Source organism: Lissotriton helveticus, chromosome 7 (genome assembly GCF_964261635.1).
Source record: "Lissotriton helveticus chromosome 7, aLisHel1.1, whole genome shotgun sequence".
Taxonomy (NCBI): Eukaryota; Metazoa; Chordata; class Amphibia; order Caudata; family Salamandridae; genus Lissotriton; species Lissotriton helveticus.
In genome coordinates this window covers 281,273,834-281,289,251 of record NC_136068.1, presented here as the reverse complement: position 1 = coordinate 281,289,251, position 15,418 = coordinate 281,273,834, and the positions used below count along the sequence as shown (strand labels likewise).

At 39.6% G+C, this 15,418-nt stretch overlaps 1 protein-coding gene across 1 annotated transcript in view; it reads left to right on the top strand.

The window, feature by feature from the left end:
• The window catches only part of LOC144768422 (protein-glutamine gamma-glutamyltransferase E-like), a 370,967-nt gene that overhangs the window by 344,341 nt on the left and 11,208 nt on the right, over window positions 1-15,418 (top strand). The window contains exon 11 of the mRNA XM_078652065.1: window positions 54-214. Within this exon, the coding sequence (XP_078508191.1) occupies window positions 54-214 (161 nt within the window). The remainder of the gene's footprint in view (window positions 1-53; window positions 215-15,418) is intronic.

Sequence of the window (15,418 nt, the reverse complement as noted above, 5' to 3'; positions counted from 1 at the left end):
AAAAAGAAAATTTTACAGAGCACTCATTTTTGTCAATTGCTGTATCTTTACAGAAAAGGAGATTCCATTTACGGTTACTTATGGCCAATATGAAAAGTATTTGTCAAAAGATGATCACAATGTCCACTTCAATGCTGTCTGTGAAGCTGAAGGGCAGGCAACCTTTCTGGTGCAAAAGACAATCACGTTGGAACACCCTGTAATTAGCCTCCAGGTGAGAAATGTACCTTGGGGCTTTATAAACAGGAAGTGTGATGACTGAGATACATACGGAGTGTGAGATATGCCAAGCAATATTTACATTTGTTGGGTTCTTGTCATTCTAGGACCCAATGCCTACCAGTCACGTCTTTCTTGCAACATTTAACCAATAATGAAAGCCCTCCTTACTATTTGCGCCCATGTATGTCTGTCTATCAAGCACCCTGCATGGGTCGACAGTCATAAGATCCTTCTTTCTCAGTTGTAACCTGCCCACTTTTTGCTCCTGTTCCACAACTTGTATCCATGTAGTCTCTTTCCGCTTTTTTTTGCTTCATTATTTGAGCTGTTTGTTTCTTACTTTCTGTTTCTTTACAAATCGTCCCCTCACCTCTCTGTCATTAGATTAATAATTGACTCCAGTTACTACTTTTGCACCCATTCTAAATTATCTGAGTTATACCCCCTTTGTTTAAGACAGTAATTCTTACTTCCCATCCAGTGACTTCTCTGACATTCACCTCTTTCCCTTTTCTGGCTTATTCTTGGCAGTGTGTTTCTTTTACTGGTCTCCCCACATTGAGTTTATCTTCCATGGTAGTGTGTCTGAAATTAGAATAAACTTCACTAGCCTACGTTGATGAATTTTCGGGCTCATTTCCAACCTTTCAATTCTACTTCTGATACATAGTGACACCAAATATGTTTTCATTCCATTGTTACTGAGAGCTGATTGTAACTAAACTGAGGCAATTTGCGTATGGTTTTAGTTGCTGAAAAGTAGATTAAGTGTAGTGTCCCTGTGAGCAAATAATTTAATCAGCTTCAGTTTTAGTGGTGTCTTCAGAGAGGGTTCATATTTCCTGGGTGCAGGTGACCTGGCACAGTTTGCAAAACACTAATCACCTTGTGACCTTTCTGATACCTTGAATATCGAACACATTGGCATGGACATTATCCAATTCTCTTAGATATCCCCATTGTAATAGCAGTAAAACACAAAGTTTAGTCTGAGGGTTGAATACAATAGAATGAAGATATGGTAGTCCTTCTAGGATCAATATCCTGTCTGCCTATAGTCAATGCATTAAAAGTATATATTCCGTTTAGCATACCTCTCTGTGAACAACCACATTCCTTCCCAGAGGGTAGCCTGAATTGTGGGGATGTCCCATCTCTCTGCAAAAATCAGGATAATACAGTATTTCTCAGTTACCTCTCCGACCCTTTTTGTGGTCTTGTCTGCCAAGCTAAAATAACAAGAGTATACAATGAAATGTAGCTAAGTGCTTCTATTATCAAAAAGAGACAATGTAGATTAAGCTAAAAATATATTCAGTTAAGGACCATGATTATTTTTCAAAGTGTGTTTAAGGAACCCTGAAATAAAAGGGGAGAGACAATTGAAGCAAGCAAAATGTCAAAAAAATGTTATTGGTCTTATGCAGATAACACCATGCATTGAATAATCGCCCTTCACAATGTCAGGAGAATGAAGCATGTAAAAATATTTATGATGTCCCAAGGTTCAGTACCTATGCAATCATGCTGAAAACTAGTTGGTGATCTACAATAGTGACAGAGGAACCTTCAGAGTGACAGAGGAACCTTGAGAGTGATGGCGAGTGTTGCAAGCAAGCATTATACTCTCAGAGATAGATCATGGACAAAAGAGTTATCCCCAAGAAAATTAGACAAAACGCATGATGATACATTGTACTTTTCAACCTGAAGAACATAGAAACCTTTTGAAATATAAAAAGAATGCATTTATTCACCTCAGATGAGGGAGACTACGTCACACAGAAGCATTAGCAACTGAATGAGGAGGTCTAAAGAGTACAGAAAACTGGGGCCTTATATATGCTTAGGGTTACATAGTCAGAAGACCAAGGGGCAGTCCTGGCTCATGTAAGCATGCAAAATGCCTAATATGGGCATGCAAGATCTGCTTGCTCTCCATACAGCAGCAAAAATAGCCTGACAGTTCTATACTAGGAGCAGGTGCATTCTACTAGCTAGGCCCTTCTGAGCATGTGCAAGGCTCTGAAGAGGGAAACAGCACATGGCGAGCACATGGCTACCTAAAATGGCTGCCAAAATAGCTTTCAGCTCATGCTAACAAATCCCTGCAATATTTAACAGATGGTCCATTTAGCATGAGCTAAAGACATTCCTATGGTCCAGTAGGAACATTGAAAATATTTGCAAATTCATTTTCATAAATTTATCAATATCCTAATTCATTGCTAGGTGGGCATTTTCCATTCTAAAGATTTCATTAAACGGGTATATATGAGGTATAAGCAGGAATATAATTTTGATAGTCCTAAGCAAATCCTAAAACCGTCTAGTAAAAACATTTTCAGGGCTACTTGTCCATTTTCCTTTTATGAGGGCTAGAACATCAATTTAATACATTTAGGAAAGGGCAAAGTCACATTTTTCAATTGCTCAGAAAAATGTTTTTCGTGCATAATAAATATAACTAATGAAAATATTAAAGCAACTAAACAGATTATTGCAAAAACAATCCTGGCTCCAAGGGACCAGGAGGACCACACAGGCCCATAAGAATTAGAACGAAGAGCTGCAAAGGGCTGCTCCTCCTCAAAAACGGGACATCCAAAGGGGTACATTATTGACAAGAAAAAGAAGAAATCCTTGGGGAAATTGAAGCCGCTGTACAACCAAGCCAGAGGGGAGTCTACTCCCTGTCTCCGTTTCAGCCTCACAGGCAGGCTCTTGTTGTTTCCACGGTGGAGCTGCACAACTCGCAACTCAAGAATCAGAGCCCAGTTTCAAGGAAAAAGTCTCTTCTTTCAGGACAGGGCAGTCACCCACCAGGGCAAATGCTCTTAGCGATCGTATCCAGTGTCTCAGGCAGTGCACCAGTTTTCTTCTCTTCAATCTAACAGGCACCATAGACACAGCACCTGTACCCTAAACTCAAGTCCTTCCCTAACTCCTGTATTGCTCTGCTGGCGCACTGCTCATTCATTGGGGCCAAACATTGCATCCAGTGTGCTCAGGCACCTCTTGACCAACAAACAAAGGTGCAAACGTGCATTCACTTTAGGACCAGGATTCAGAGGCCTGATGCTAGGATCTCTGAAGCAACCCTTGTTTCAAAAGGGGTCACCTCACGCAAAGCCTCCTCGCCATTCTGGTCGATCTGTGACTCTCAGCTGGGCATTAAAAACTTTATTCATAATTTCTCCTTTCTGGTTTGGGACCCCGTCTTTCGCCCAAGACAGTGGAAGGGGTACATACTGCATTCCAGGGCTTCCGCCTTCACTGAGGTCCTAGTTGCCAGCAATGCCTGTGCTGGTTACCTTCACTTTGGCTTCAAGCTGGACTGGTACTGACGCTGACTCCCCAGGCTGAATCTGATGTCCGAGCCCCTCTGGCAATGGTTGTAAGGCAGCAAATATCTATTGGTGGACAGAACAAAAGGTCTTTAGACAAGGCACAGAAACAATCTATCAACAGAGAGGATAGTCTCAGAATACTCCCTAGTCTTGGGACGCCCCATATATTAGCAAGGCACCCAAGAACACTTTCATCTATCTATGTGAGAGTAAAAAAAAAAAACATCCTGGACCTATTGGCAAGTATAAAAGGAACTCTTTGGTGAACTGACAAGAGTGATACATCACCCAATCCCAAGCAGCCAAGGAAGTCTGTTCATTTACTAAATTGTGAGGAAAAGAGAAAAACAACACAGGCATACCCTAAATCCTTACATTGGTGTATTCCTGTGTACTAATCTGAAAACCCTAAAAAAAAAGGAAATGTTCTACACTTTTGCTCATAAACTTTACATTACTTGTACAGGACTGCAGACACTTCTAAAATGATTCTTCTTAATAAAAGCACCTACATTGTATGCTTAGGACCATGCTCTCATGTCTCAAAACTGCTAATTTAACAGGGGTTCTTATCTATAAAACACAATTTCCTTCAAAATATTTTTTGCTAAGGATCACATGGGCATCTTCCCTGGGTTCTACTTTACATGATCCAAACTATGCAACATCAGCTCTAATAAGGACTGTCAGTTTATTTACACAGACTAGCTAATAAAAGCCAGCAATGCCCTTGCAAAACTATGTAGCATGAGAATAACATACAATAATGGTGTTATCAACTAAGACTTGTAGAACAAAATCTACCCACATCTAGTTCCCCTTAAAGATCAAAATAAGGGAACAACAATCTAAACTACTGATCCTGTCATAATTTCATCAAACAGGATGGGAAGTAACATATCATATATTCTTATTCATTTTTTTAATGCTAACAATGTTTACAACAGTATTACTGAATAGCCAATTAAATGTCTCATTGCTATTTCACAGACAACTTAGACAGGCTAAAAAGAATTGAGAAAAAGAGAGAGCAACATACATTTTACCTAGCCTTAATTTGTAGAGGAGCTAGCCTCCTTCCCCCATTTTGACAGTAGGAAACCTGAACAGTTTCACTTCTGTCAACACTATCAACCCCTATTTGCAGCAACTGGGCATAAACAAAGTTATAGGAGTTACATAGCACTTTTGAAAGAGCTAAAAAAAAAAACATGAATACCCAAACCCCAATCCTTTTACCAAATGTACAAGTGTAACATGAGGGCAAATTAATTCAAACTAAATTTCATTGCCTCAGCTTTTTTACAGTAATCCTCAGACTAAAAGCATTAGTGCTCCATAAATATATGGCAAAGCTTATATGTTTATCAAAAGTTCACATATATCATTCATATGATTACATAAAGTGCTTGCTTTTGCCAAAAAAAGTAAAACTTCTCCTTTTCTCCCCTGTCGTCTTTCAAAACGTTTCAGAGGTCATAATGTCAAAGCAAACTTTACTCTGGGAGCCATGCTAGGCTTCTAAATATAGAACTGATATTTAACTCTTCCCAGCTGTTCTATTCTGTGTGCAAGGCTGAACAGCAGACCCATTCCCCTGTTTGTCAGTTTAGGGTTAAAAAAAAATAACTTCTGCTGGTTTTTTATAAGCATGAGCACAAAATCCGTTCCGCTCGCGGATTTTGCGGATTTTCGGTAAATTCGCGATCCGCCAACTCCCGCGAATTTACCAAAAATCTGCAAATCCGCGAGCGGCGGATCCGGGGGGCAAAAGTTCAAGCCTTCAAGTTTGAAGTTGTTGTAACTATTTTAGGATGGCGCCGGCAAGCTGCCAGCGCATCCTAAAATAGTTACTAAGTTAGCTTCAACAGGAAGCACTAATAGATAAAATAAAGCTGGTGCTCGAGCACCTGCTTTATTTTATCTATTAGTGCTTCCTGTTGAAGCTAACTTAGTAACTATTTTAGGATGGCGCTGGCAGCTTGCAGGCGCCATCCTAAAATAGTTACAGGATGATGGACAGCTCACTCAAGGGACCCCTGCGCACATCGGTGATATGAAGGGCAGGGTTAATTCTGGCACGATGGTCCTGTCACAAAAATTAAACCTCAACAGGAAGCACTTACAGATATCAATAAAGCATGTGCCCTAGTTGAAGCTCAAATTCATTGACGCATTCATCAGCCCCAAAACAATCGTGAGCGTTGTCAAGGCTGGGCAGGTGTGCTTTCTTCCCAAATCTACCGTCGAAAATCAGCTGTGATGCTGGATAGAGGCCTTTGCAACCTTGACTTTTACGAGCGCAATCGCCGTGCTGTTCCTGTGACCAGGAGCTTCCTTCTCCTTATCTGCTGCTCTGATCGGTCTCTGACCTTTTATACACACTAGAGGCATGTGAACTCGGATGGAAGCCCCGCCCGTTTGGCCCCACCCACACATTCGCGGTATGCACAGTGTTCCCGCCATTTACCGACTATGATGGACAGTTGAAGCTCAAATTCAGTGACACATTCATCAGCCCAAAAACAATCGTGAGCTTTGTCGAGGCTGGGCAGGTGTGCTTTCTTCCCAAATCTACCGTCGAAAATCAGCTGTGATGCTGGATAGAGGCCTTTGCATCCTTGAATTTTACGAGCGCAATCGCCGTGCTGTTCCTGTGACCAGGAGCTTCCTTCTTATCTGCTGCTCTGATCGGTCTCTGACCGTTTATACTCACTAGAGGCATGTGAACTCGCATGGAAGCCCCGCCCACACACTCGCGGTATGCACAGTGTTCCCGCCATTTACCCACTATGATGGACAGTTGAAGCTCAAATTCAGTGACGCATTTATCAGCCCAAAAACAATAGGGAGCGTTGTCGAGGCTGGGCAGGTGTGCTTTCTTCCCAAATCTACCGTTGAAAATCAGCTGTGATGCTGGATAGAGGCCTTTGTATCCTTGACTTTCACGAGCGCAATCCTCGTGCTGTTCCTGTGGCCAGGAGCTTCTTTCTCTTCATCTGCTGCTCTGATCGGTCTCTGACCATTTATACACACAAGAGGCACTTGAACTCGCACAGAAGACCCCCCCCATTTAAAAAATTCGCAAATCCGCGAATCTGCAAATTCGCGAATTTTGCGGATCCGCGAATACGCAAATCCGCAAATTCGCGAATCACGAGTTTGCAAAATTCGCCCATGCTTAGTTTTTTATACATATTTACAATTATAAGCAGTGTGCGATATACTTGCCTAAGCATATAGCAGTAAGCTATTTGTATTATATCTAAATGTATGCATTTACTGAAGCATAAGGCATTTTAAAAGCTGCTCTGAATTGCAGATTTTTTTTTTAAATTTGTGCATTTTGCCCAATTTCGACTTTGATATTTGAGGCACTTAAAAGTGAATATCCTATATTGTTTTGGGCATAATAGTCATCATCAGATTGTTCTGTACAAATCCCAGAGATTGAACATTAAAAATATCATATATACCCTTATAGAAATGAGTTTTTTACGCCTGCGCAGAGGGATATTTCATATGCAAAATTCCTCATTATGTGGTACAACACAACTTAAATTTAATTTTAATGCTAGGAGGTCACAGTATGATTATTAAGCTTTATAAATATTAAAATACGAATTTAAAAGCACGTATTTTTTTAAATAACTTTTTCATAATTAACAATAGTTTTTTTCATAAAACCAATCATTTTCGATAATTCCACATATGAAAGGCAAGCTGCATCCCTTGCCTATCATATTTAGACACATTCATCCATAAGCCTAAGCACAGAAGCCTAACTTTAAACATGAAACATTTTGCGCCACTTTTTTTTAAAAGGACAGTCATTATTTAACATCAGAACCAAGAATGTGATTATGGAAAAAGTATTTAAGAAAGGAAATACTTACTTTAAATGTTTTCCTGTTATCCAAAATAATGAACCAGATTTTTGTAACTTTTTAAAACAGCAGTCTGAAATGCAGTGGTTTAACTGTCAAAATCCTAGCTGTGTCAACATTCCTGTCTCTCCGTGGCCTACAATCAAAACAACAGCTGCTGCTCAGGGGCAGTTAAAACACAGCTGTTGGAAAACCTTTTTTTAGTGTTGAAATGTAAGCACGGTGACAGTCTATTTAAAACTGAGGCATTTCAATGCATGTTCTATAATATGTGTTTTAGTTCAGCAAAAATTTACTCAGATGATGTGTTTGCCTGTTTATATCTAACACAATGTATCTAAGGAAAATGTAACATTTTATAATTGTTTATTTATTGCAAAACACACAATCTCGTTTTTGAGGCCTATTTTATTCCTACTCAATGTGAATTCTAATTTTATCGTTAAGCATTAGTAGTTTGTACATGTGCATAGTTGCTTGCTCTATAAATTTAATAGTAACATGCAGTTATTTAGCATATCATATGGTTCATTTCTGGATTTTTATTTAATTTGTATTTAATATTAATTAAATTACATTTTGCATAACAGACTGATGACAGCAAGAAAACACAAACAAACACTGAGCTCATACCAGACATATACAGAAGGGGTCATACACTCAGAACACATGATACAGCGCGCTTAAGGCTAGCAATCCTAACACAAAGAGCGCAATCGCTATTTACTCACAGAAGTATCACTAATGGGAAAACCACAAACCACATAGACATTTAAACACATGATTAACCCACAGATCAACACTTAGGACAGAAACAAAGGACAGCCACAGACTGTACTTAAACCAAACCATTTGTAAATACTAGTTGTAAGTCATATTTACAAGAAGAGCTACTCAATAGTATTCCAAAAGACTGGAAAAATACAGCCCAACAGACTCTTTCATTTTCAAGTAGCCAAAATAGACTCAATTCACTAGCTTTGGCTGGCAGAACACCAAAAAAATCGCTTTGCATATCTCCATTTATAAAAGTGCGCAGAAAAGGATCCTTGTTTGTTTTATGTCCATATTTGAATTCCATGGGGATACAGAATCACCAAGGAAGAAATATGTTTTTATACCTAAACCTATTTAGGTATTCCCTCAGGAGAGCCGGCTAATTCACTTCATATGTCACTATGGTACCTCCAAAAAGCAACACATTCTTCGATGTGTGCTTGAAACAGGCATGCCAAAAATATTGCAACATATGAAAATATTATAATCAAAGTAGCACTTAAGGTACTCTTGTACTGTGTGCCATTCAAATCAATTTAAAACAGAGAAAAGTCTCCTCATTACCTGCCTACATAAATTGCAATTTATATATTACATACATACAAATATTGGCCAATCATACAAATCAAAAGCCACAGTAAGTGTTACTAAACTACCTTACCAATCCAAGGCATCAAAAACCAACAGCAAGTGTCGCAGAACGACTCTTACCAATCAAATGGTGTCCAAATGCTAACTGCCAAGTTCTGAATGACCTAATGGTCGTTTTTTTTAGAATACTCACGCCAAAAAGGTTCTCAGTCAGGAGTGGTAAACATCATGTGGAGAATCAAAATCAGGAAGATCAGATATATACTGGGCTGCAGAGATAGAGAATCCCCAGAATCTCCGTGCACAGAGTACTTCCTTAGTAGAGTCCTGTCCTGTCCTCCTCAGTAGATTTCTGTCTCCTGACAAGATCACTCCCTTACATAGACACTTGTCTGATGAGGTCCACGTTGGAGCGCCATTTGAAGAACATAGAAACCTTCTCAGGTGTCTCACTGGTACCTGGTCCTTTCAAACCAACAAAGAAGAAATTGTCACAGAAGCTGAAATATAAAAAGAATGCATTTATTCACCTCAGATGAGGGAGACTACATCACACAGAAGCCTTAGCAACTGAATGAGGCAGTCTAAAGAGTACAGAAAACTGGGGCCTTATATATGCTTAGGGTTACATAGTCAGCATAAGACCAAGCGGCAGTCCTGGCTCATATAAGCATGCAAAATGCCTAATAAGGGCATGAAAGATCTGCTTGCTCAACAAAGTAGGAGGAGAATTACTTCTCCATACAGCAGCAAAAATAGCCTGACAGTTCTATACTAGGAGCAGGTGCATTCTACTAGCTAGGCCATTCTGAGCATGTGCAAGGCTCTGAAGAGGGAAACAGCACATGGCGAGCACATGGCTACCTAAAATGGATGCCAAAATACAAAATGGCTTACAGCTCATGCTAACAAATCCCTGTAATATTTTACAAACCAAATTGCCAAATAATTGGCTTCAAAGTTAGAGATGTTACATGAAGTTCAGCAGTGGATCCTATGACATTTCCCAATACTTCTTAATGTGGCAAGCATGAAAAGACCTTTCCAAGCATAGTGGCTCATTCGGTCCTCAAAGTGTATTTGACAAACTAAGGAAAAACAACATTATTTAGTCAATATCTTAAAAAGTTTTTTCTCAAACATCAGCTCGCAATTTTCTGAAAAAGAACACTAATGGGCATATGTATAAGCCCCTTTCGCCACGGGAACGTCACTTCTTGTGACATTCCCATGGCGATCGGGGCCTTGCCTAGTATACAACGCAGCATTAAGCCATTTACTGTGGCTTAACGCTGCCTTGTATATAAGACACCCTTTCACGCTATGTTTAGCGTGAAAGGGGCGTGCAGTGGGTGTTGTGGTGGGCGTTCCATTGCAACACCCATTGTATTTGATACTGCCCCCTATGTGTAGGAAGGGACACCTTCCTACACATAACCAATCCTCCCCTGCACACAGACACCCTTGCACTCTGGTGGCCACTTCTATTGTACATATCCTGTAGTACGTAGTGTATCGCTAGCCTCCTGGGCTTAAAGACACACTTCGCCACTTCAGAAACACAAGGCTGCACTATATTTACAAGAATGTGGTGCAGCCTTGCGTTTCCCCCTGCGATGGCGCTAAGAAGATTCTATCACAAAGAAAAGTCATTTGGATAAAGAACTTTAACAGCATGACTCATTTAGGTTTGAAGGGTAAAATTGACATGAGTTGTTTTCTATAGGTCGCATTTTTTCATATTGGTTTTTTGACATAGGTCTAGTCTAAGCATAGATTTTTCAGAACCTAAACCACTGACATCCGGAATAATACATTTCACATTATGTCTCAGGCTACTAGATGGGATTTGAACTTAGAGAGGCATGCAAGAGACAATGTTTTAAGAATAGAGATGTATATACAATGTATCATTATTGTAATCATGAAATTGAAGTTGTACATGCCAAACGATCATGTGGGATTAATGCAATTAAGAGAATGATGTTTGCATTTGCATGCTCCATAACAAACTGCTGTGGACTTGATTTTTATCAAAACCTTTCAGGAAATTCACTTGGATTTGATGTATGAGGTGAAGAGCACACTGATTGTCAGATAGTGATAGGATTCAGATTTATGAACATCACGTGTGGCGTACTACTTGGCGTTAGGTATGTTCAATGATGTTGATGTTACCAGGGAACAAGTAAAATGAGAAGTTCTTGGAAAGTCGTGTGAGTTTTTGGGTTATCAAAATATATTGGGTCGTACCAATATTAATTTAAGATGGCTGTCATTTGAATTTAAACTTTTTGATCAATATGAGTCCTTCTTTGCCATTTACCTGACTGTCAGACATAAATAGCATTGCGATTTGTGTACATCATGTGTGGTGCACAATATGACGGTTGGTACAGTTAGTGACAACGCTGTTACTAGGGAACTAGTAAAACAAAATCTTTGTTGAAAGTAGTTTACGTTGGTCTGTTCATCAAACACCATTGGGTTGCACTATTATTACTTTAATATGGCCGCCATTTGAAACGAAACTTGTTGGTTTATTGCGAGTCTGTCATTGCTGTTAATACACGGAAGATGCCATTAACATGACACATTTAATGAGGTTGTAAACGTTATGGATGCTGACGATAAACTGCAAGTTGGTTTCTTCGCTATTGCGGTGCCGCATATTACAGGTACGCAGGTTCGTGGCGATTATGAATTGAACAACAACGCGTTGAGTTTTTGTTTTGGCACAGGCATTGTTTTTCTTGTTTACAGTGGTATATGGAAGTAGCAACATAGGAACATACTCCATTAATGAAGATATTAACTATGACATATTTGGATGAGTGGCCATTTGAGCGATGGTTATATTTGTTCAGTTTGGCAAAAGGTGCAATAAAAAGTTATCACTCGATGTATGAGTTCAACTTGATGCCATTATTGTTACAGGTCCTACTTTTGTCTAAACTCAGTGTAAGTATATCATAGTTCGTTGGCATAATCTGGAGTTCATTGGCGTATTCTGGCGGTGATAGGAGGACCATTACGGTGTTTTTTACTATTTTGGTTTTTTACACTATTTTGGTGCAATAACAGCTACTACTTCAGCACACTGCTCTCACAATTAGTATGCATGAGGCACATAGATGATTGGGAAATTTCGCATAAACGTTTGTGTAACAGCTGTTGTATGCTTGTCCACTTAGGCATTATGACAAGAGAAAGATTATTTGATGAGTTATTGGGAGTGTTGTTATGTTTTATGTTTTAATGCAGTGGCCCTTGAAGAAGGGACTGAGTGTCCCAAAATGCATAGGGCAGCAAACGAACAAGGATGTGAATTACACAGATGAACAAACAACCACTTATTATGTTCTCAGAAAATGTTTTGAAGTTACATTTACATGTGAATTTGATGCCTGAAATGTAAATTTGATTGTGGGAATTTGTGTAAAGTAACCTGAATACATATACATGAGTAATTCGTGAAAAATGTTTGTGCTAACATGTTTTTTGTGTCTTAATCTATGATGATTGGAGACGATTATTTGAGATTTCGGTTGACTTTGTAGCTATTTTGTATGTTAAACAAACAACGCAGTCCACACAGGTTACTCAGGTAAATATTGACCTGAAATATTTTGGCAGTCACATAATAGGGGGATAGGCAGCTCTCTAATCCTGCTTAGCACTCTACAATATGATTACAGAGAAAAAAATGTTTAGGGGAGAGGTTTATAAAGTTTTTGGTTTAAAAAGGGGATTAAGGTGTGCGCCTTTCATAATATTATTTGATCACAATGTAATACCACCAATCAACTGCCTTGGCATAACTGAAATACAGATGGTGGTTGAAGGCCAGAGAGGGACGCACCTATTATCAGGAAAACAGACACTACACTGTTTCCTTTTATTCCCTTGACATACAAATCATCACTTGAGTCCAGGGTGCGTTCCCAGTACTCTCTGGAGGGCACATCATATAGTAACTTCAGTGATCCGGTCCCACGGTTATCTAAAATGTAGACAGACAGTGGGCAGAATGCTTTATACTATGACACATAGCTTCCCACTACGTTTGTATTTTTGTGCTTGACAATACAAATATCCCTGGTGTTAATGGGGCAATGCAGATACACTCACTCGTCTGCTCCTAACTCAACTATGGTAGCTTAAACACAGATTTTGGGAGGAGGTCTAACAGCAATGTGCCTTACGCCATGAGCTGAACTTTCTGGCATCTAAGTTGCTTCCAGCTTTTGGGTGTGGCAGAACATGTCCTCCATATCTGCTCCACCCCAATGGAGAGTAAAATTTCACATGTGAAGAGATTGTTAGATGAATATGGTCACGTTGTGGCCAATCCAAGGCCTGGATAGGGTCCTGTCAGACATAAATAGCATTGCGATTTGTGTACATCATGTGCGGTGCACAATATGACGGTTGGTACAGTTAGTGACAACGTTGCTACTAGGGAACTAGTAAAACAAAATGTTTGTTGAAAGTAGTTTACGTTGGCCTGTTCATCGAACACCATTGGGTTGCACTATTATTACTTTAATAAGGCCGCCATTTGAAACGAAACTAGTTGGTTTATTGCGAGTCCGACATTGCTGTTAATACACGGAAGATGCCGTTAACATGACACATTTAATGAGGATGTAAACGTTATGGATGCTGACGATAAACAGCGAGTTGGTTTCTTCGATATCGCGGTGCCGCATATAACAGATATGGTATAAACATTTCCAATACAGACTCAAAATCGCATCAAGTGAGTGGGCAAAACAATTGCTCTGCTATTCAACCCTTCCCTAAGGGTTTTGGGAGGTTGACCCTGAAAAATATTCTGGAAAAGATGGCACTGCATGTTTTACAGTGCACTTTACCAAATATATTGGCTAAAACAAAAGGCTTTTAAGACTCATAAAATAGCGGATATACAATTGTCCCCAACTCAAAGTGAAATGGTTTTGCATCAGTTTTACATATGTTCTGGGAAAGAAATCCACCAAACATCCACTACCCCCACCCAACATCCAAACATCAACATATCAGTTATATGAAGCACTCATATAGGCTACTGCCCCAGGGGAAAAGACCTTAACACACATGCATATGTATGCAAATCCAGGGAAGAGATGCCCAGCAAATGCAGATTGATCCCTCCAAATGTTGGTCATGTTCTGCCACAATGTGAAATAACATTCCACAATGAAAACAGGAGGAGCACCATGTGCCAGGGCGGACTACAAAAGGAGGGAAGTAGATGTTTGCCGGTGTCTGTAGGTGACAGCTAACAGATGCCAAGTTAACCGGATAAACAGGCATGCTTTTCCATGCACCTTGACCAGTCCCAGCCCCTCAGAGAAACTTACGGGAAGTTAGGCAGTCCAAACAGATTAATACTGCCTCTTTTCCTCTGCACTGCGTACACTGCAAGTCTCTGAGACCCTAGATTCTTGGTATTGGGATGACTGGACGTTTAACATTGGTGGCATTCATCTCCCATCACACATTGTACAGACTCATCCTCAACCCTGATTCACTGGTACACTGGAGTTGGAAAATTTCTTGGAAAGAAGGGTCTTAAAATTCTACTGCTAAAAATAAAATTTGGCAGATATTGCTTGTCTAGTTACGATCAAATGCTGGACGTTTTTTTGATGAAGGGAAGTGACCCCCTGCTGGTGTTATGTAGCCTAGTACTGAACAGAGACTCAGAGGTGATCCTGATTTTATGATCCATGTAAGTGTTCAACAAAATCCACAAAATCTACTGGCAGATAAGCGGGTGAATAGCCTGATACCTCTATGTAAATGATGTTAAAAATTGAAAGATAAAGCATTCTTGGCGTTTTTAATGGTGCTCCAGGAAGGAGACTGTAATTTCAAAAGCACACAAAACCACATTAACTGTAGAAAAGAGCATGACACCGCCCCCCCCCAATGTTTCTTGAAACCAATGTGCCATCTGCCAGAAGCCCATTGGTCACAAGTCATGCTTTTCTCTTTATATTGTGGAATCATTTTAATGTGGCTATGTTAACTAGAGACTTGTAGAAATTATTCTCCCCAAGACTGTTGCTCCACTGTCTGTAAATTATCCATAATACCACTGCCTGTTATAATTATGTAATTTTAGAACCTAACACCCCCTTATTCCTATTTTGGGCCCTAAAGGGTTAAAGATTATTCACACAATATTGGTTAAATTCTTTTCTTTATTGGTCCGAGCATAGTGAATGGGCACCAGAGACACTTAATGCACATATATTCAACTCATACATCCCTATTCACTTCATAAAATGTGGGATTCCTGTTCGGTATTTTACAGGCTAAGCATATGTACATGGGAAAGAGAAGTGAAGGCTAGACCTATCTTTAATGGTCCGCTCCACTGTTGTTGTGCAATCTTAAGGTGACGTCTCACAGTGAGTGACACAATAAATTATACTCGTTTATGTCCGTAACAAATATAAGTTGGTTGTGAAAATCTTGAAACTTCTCCCCACGCAAAGGTCCATTAAATGGAAACTTGGCCAATCCTTTTTAAATTATGAAATGTTTTGTTTGATTGTTCCTTTCACTCTTTACCCATTG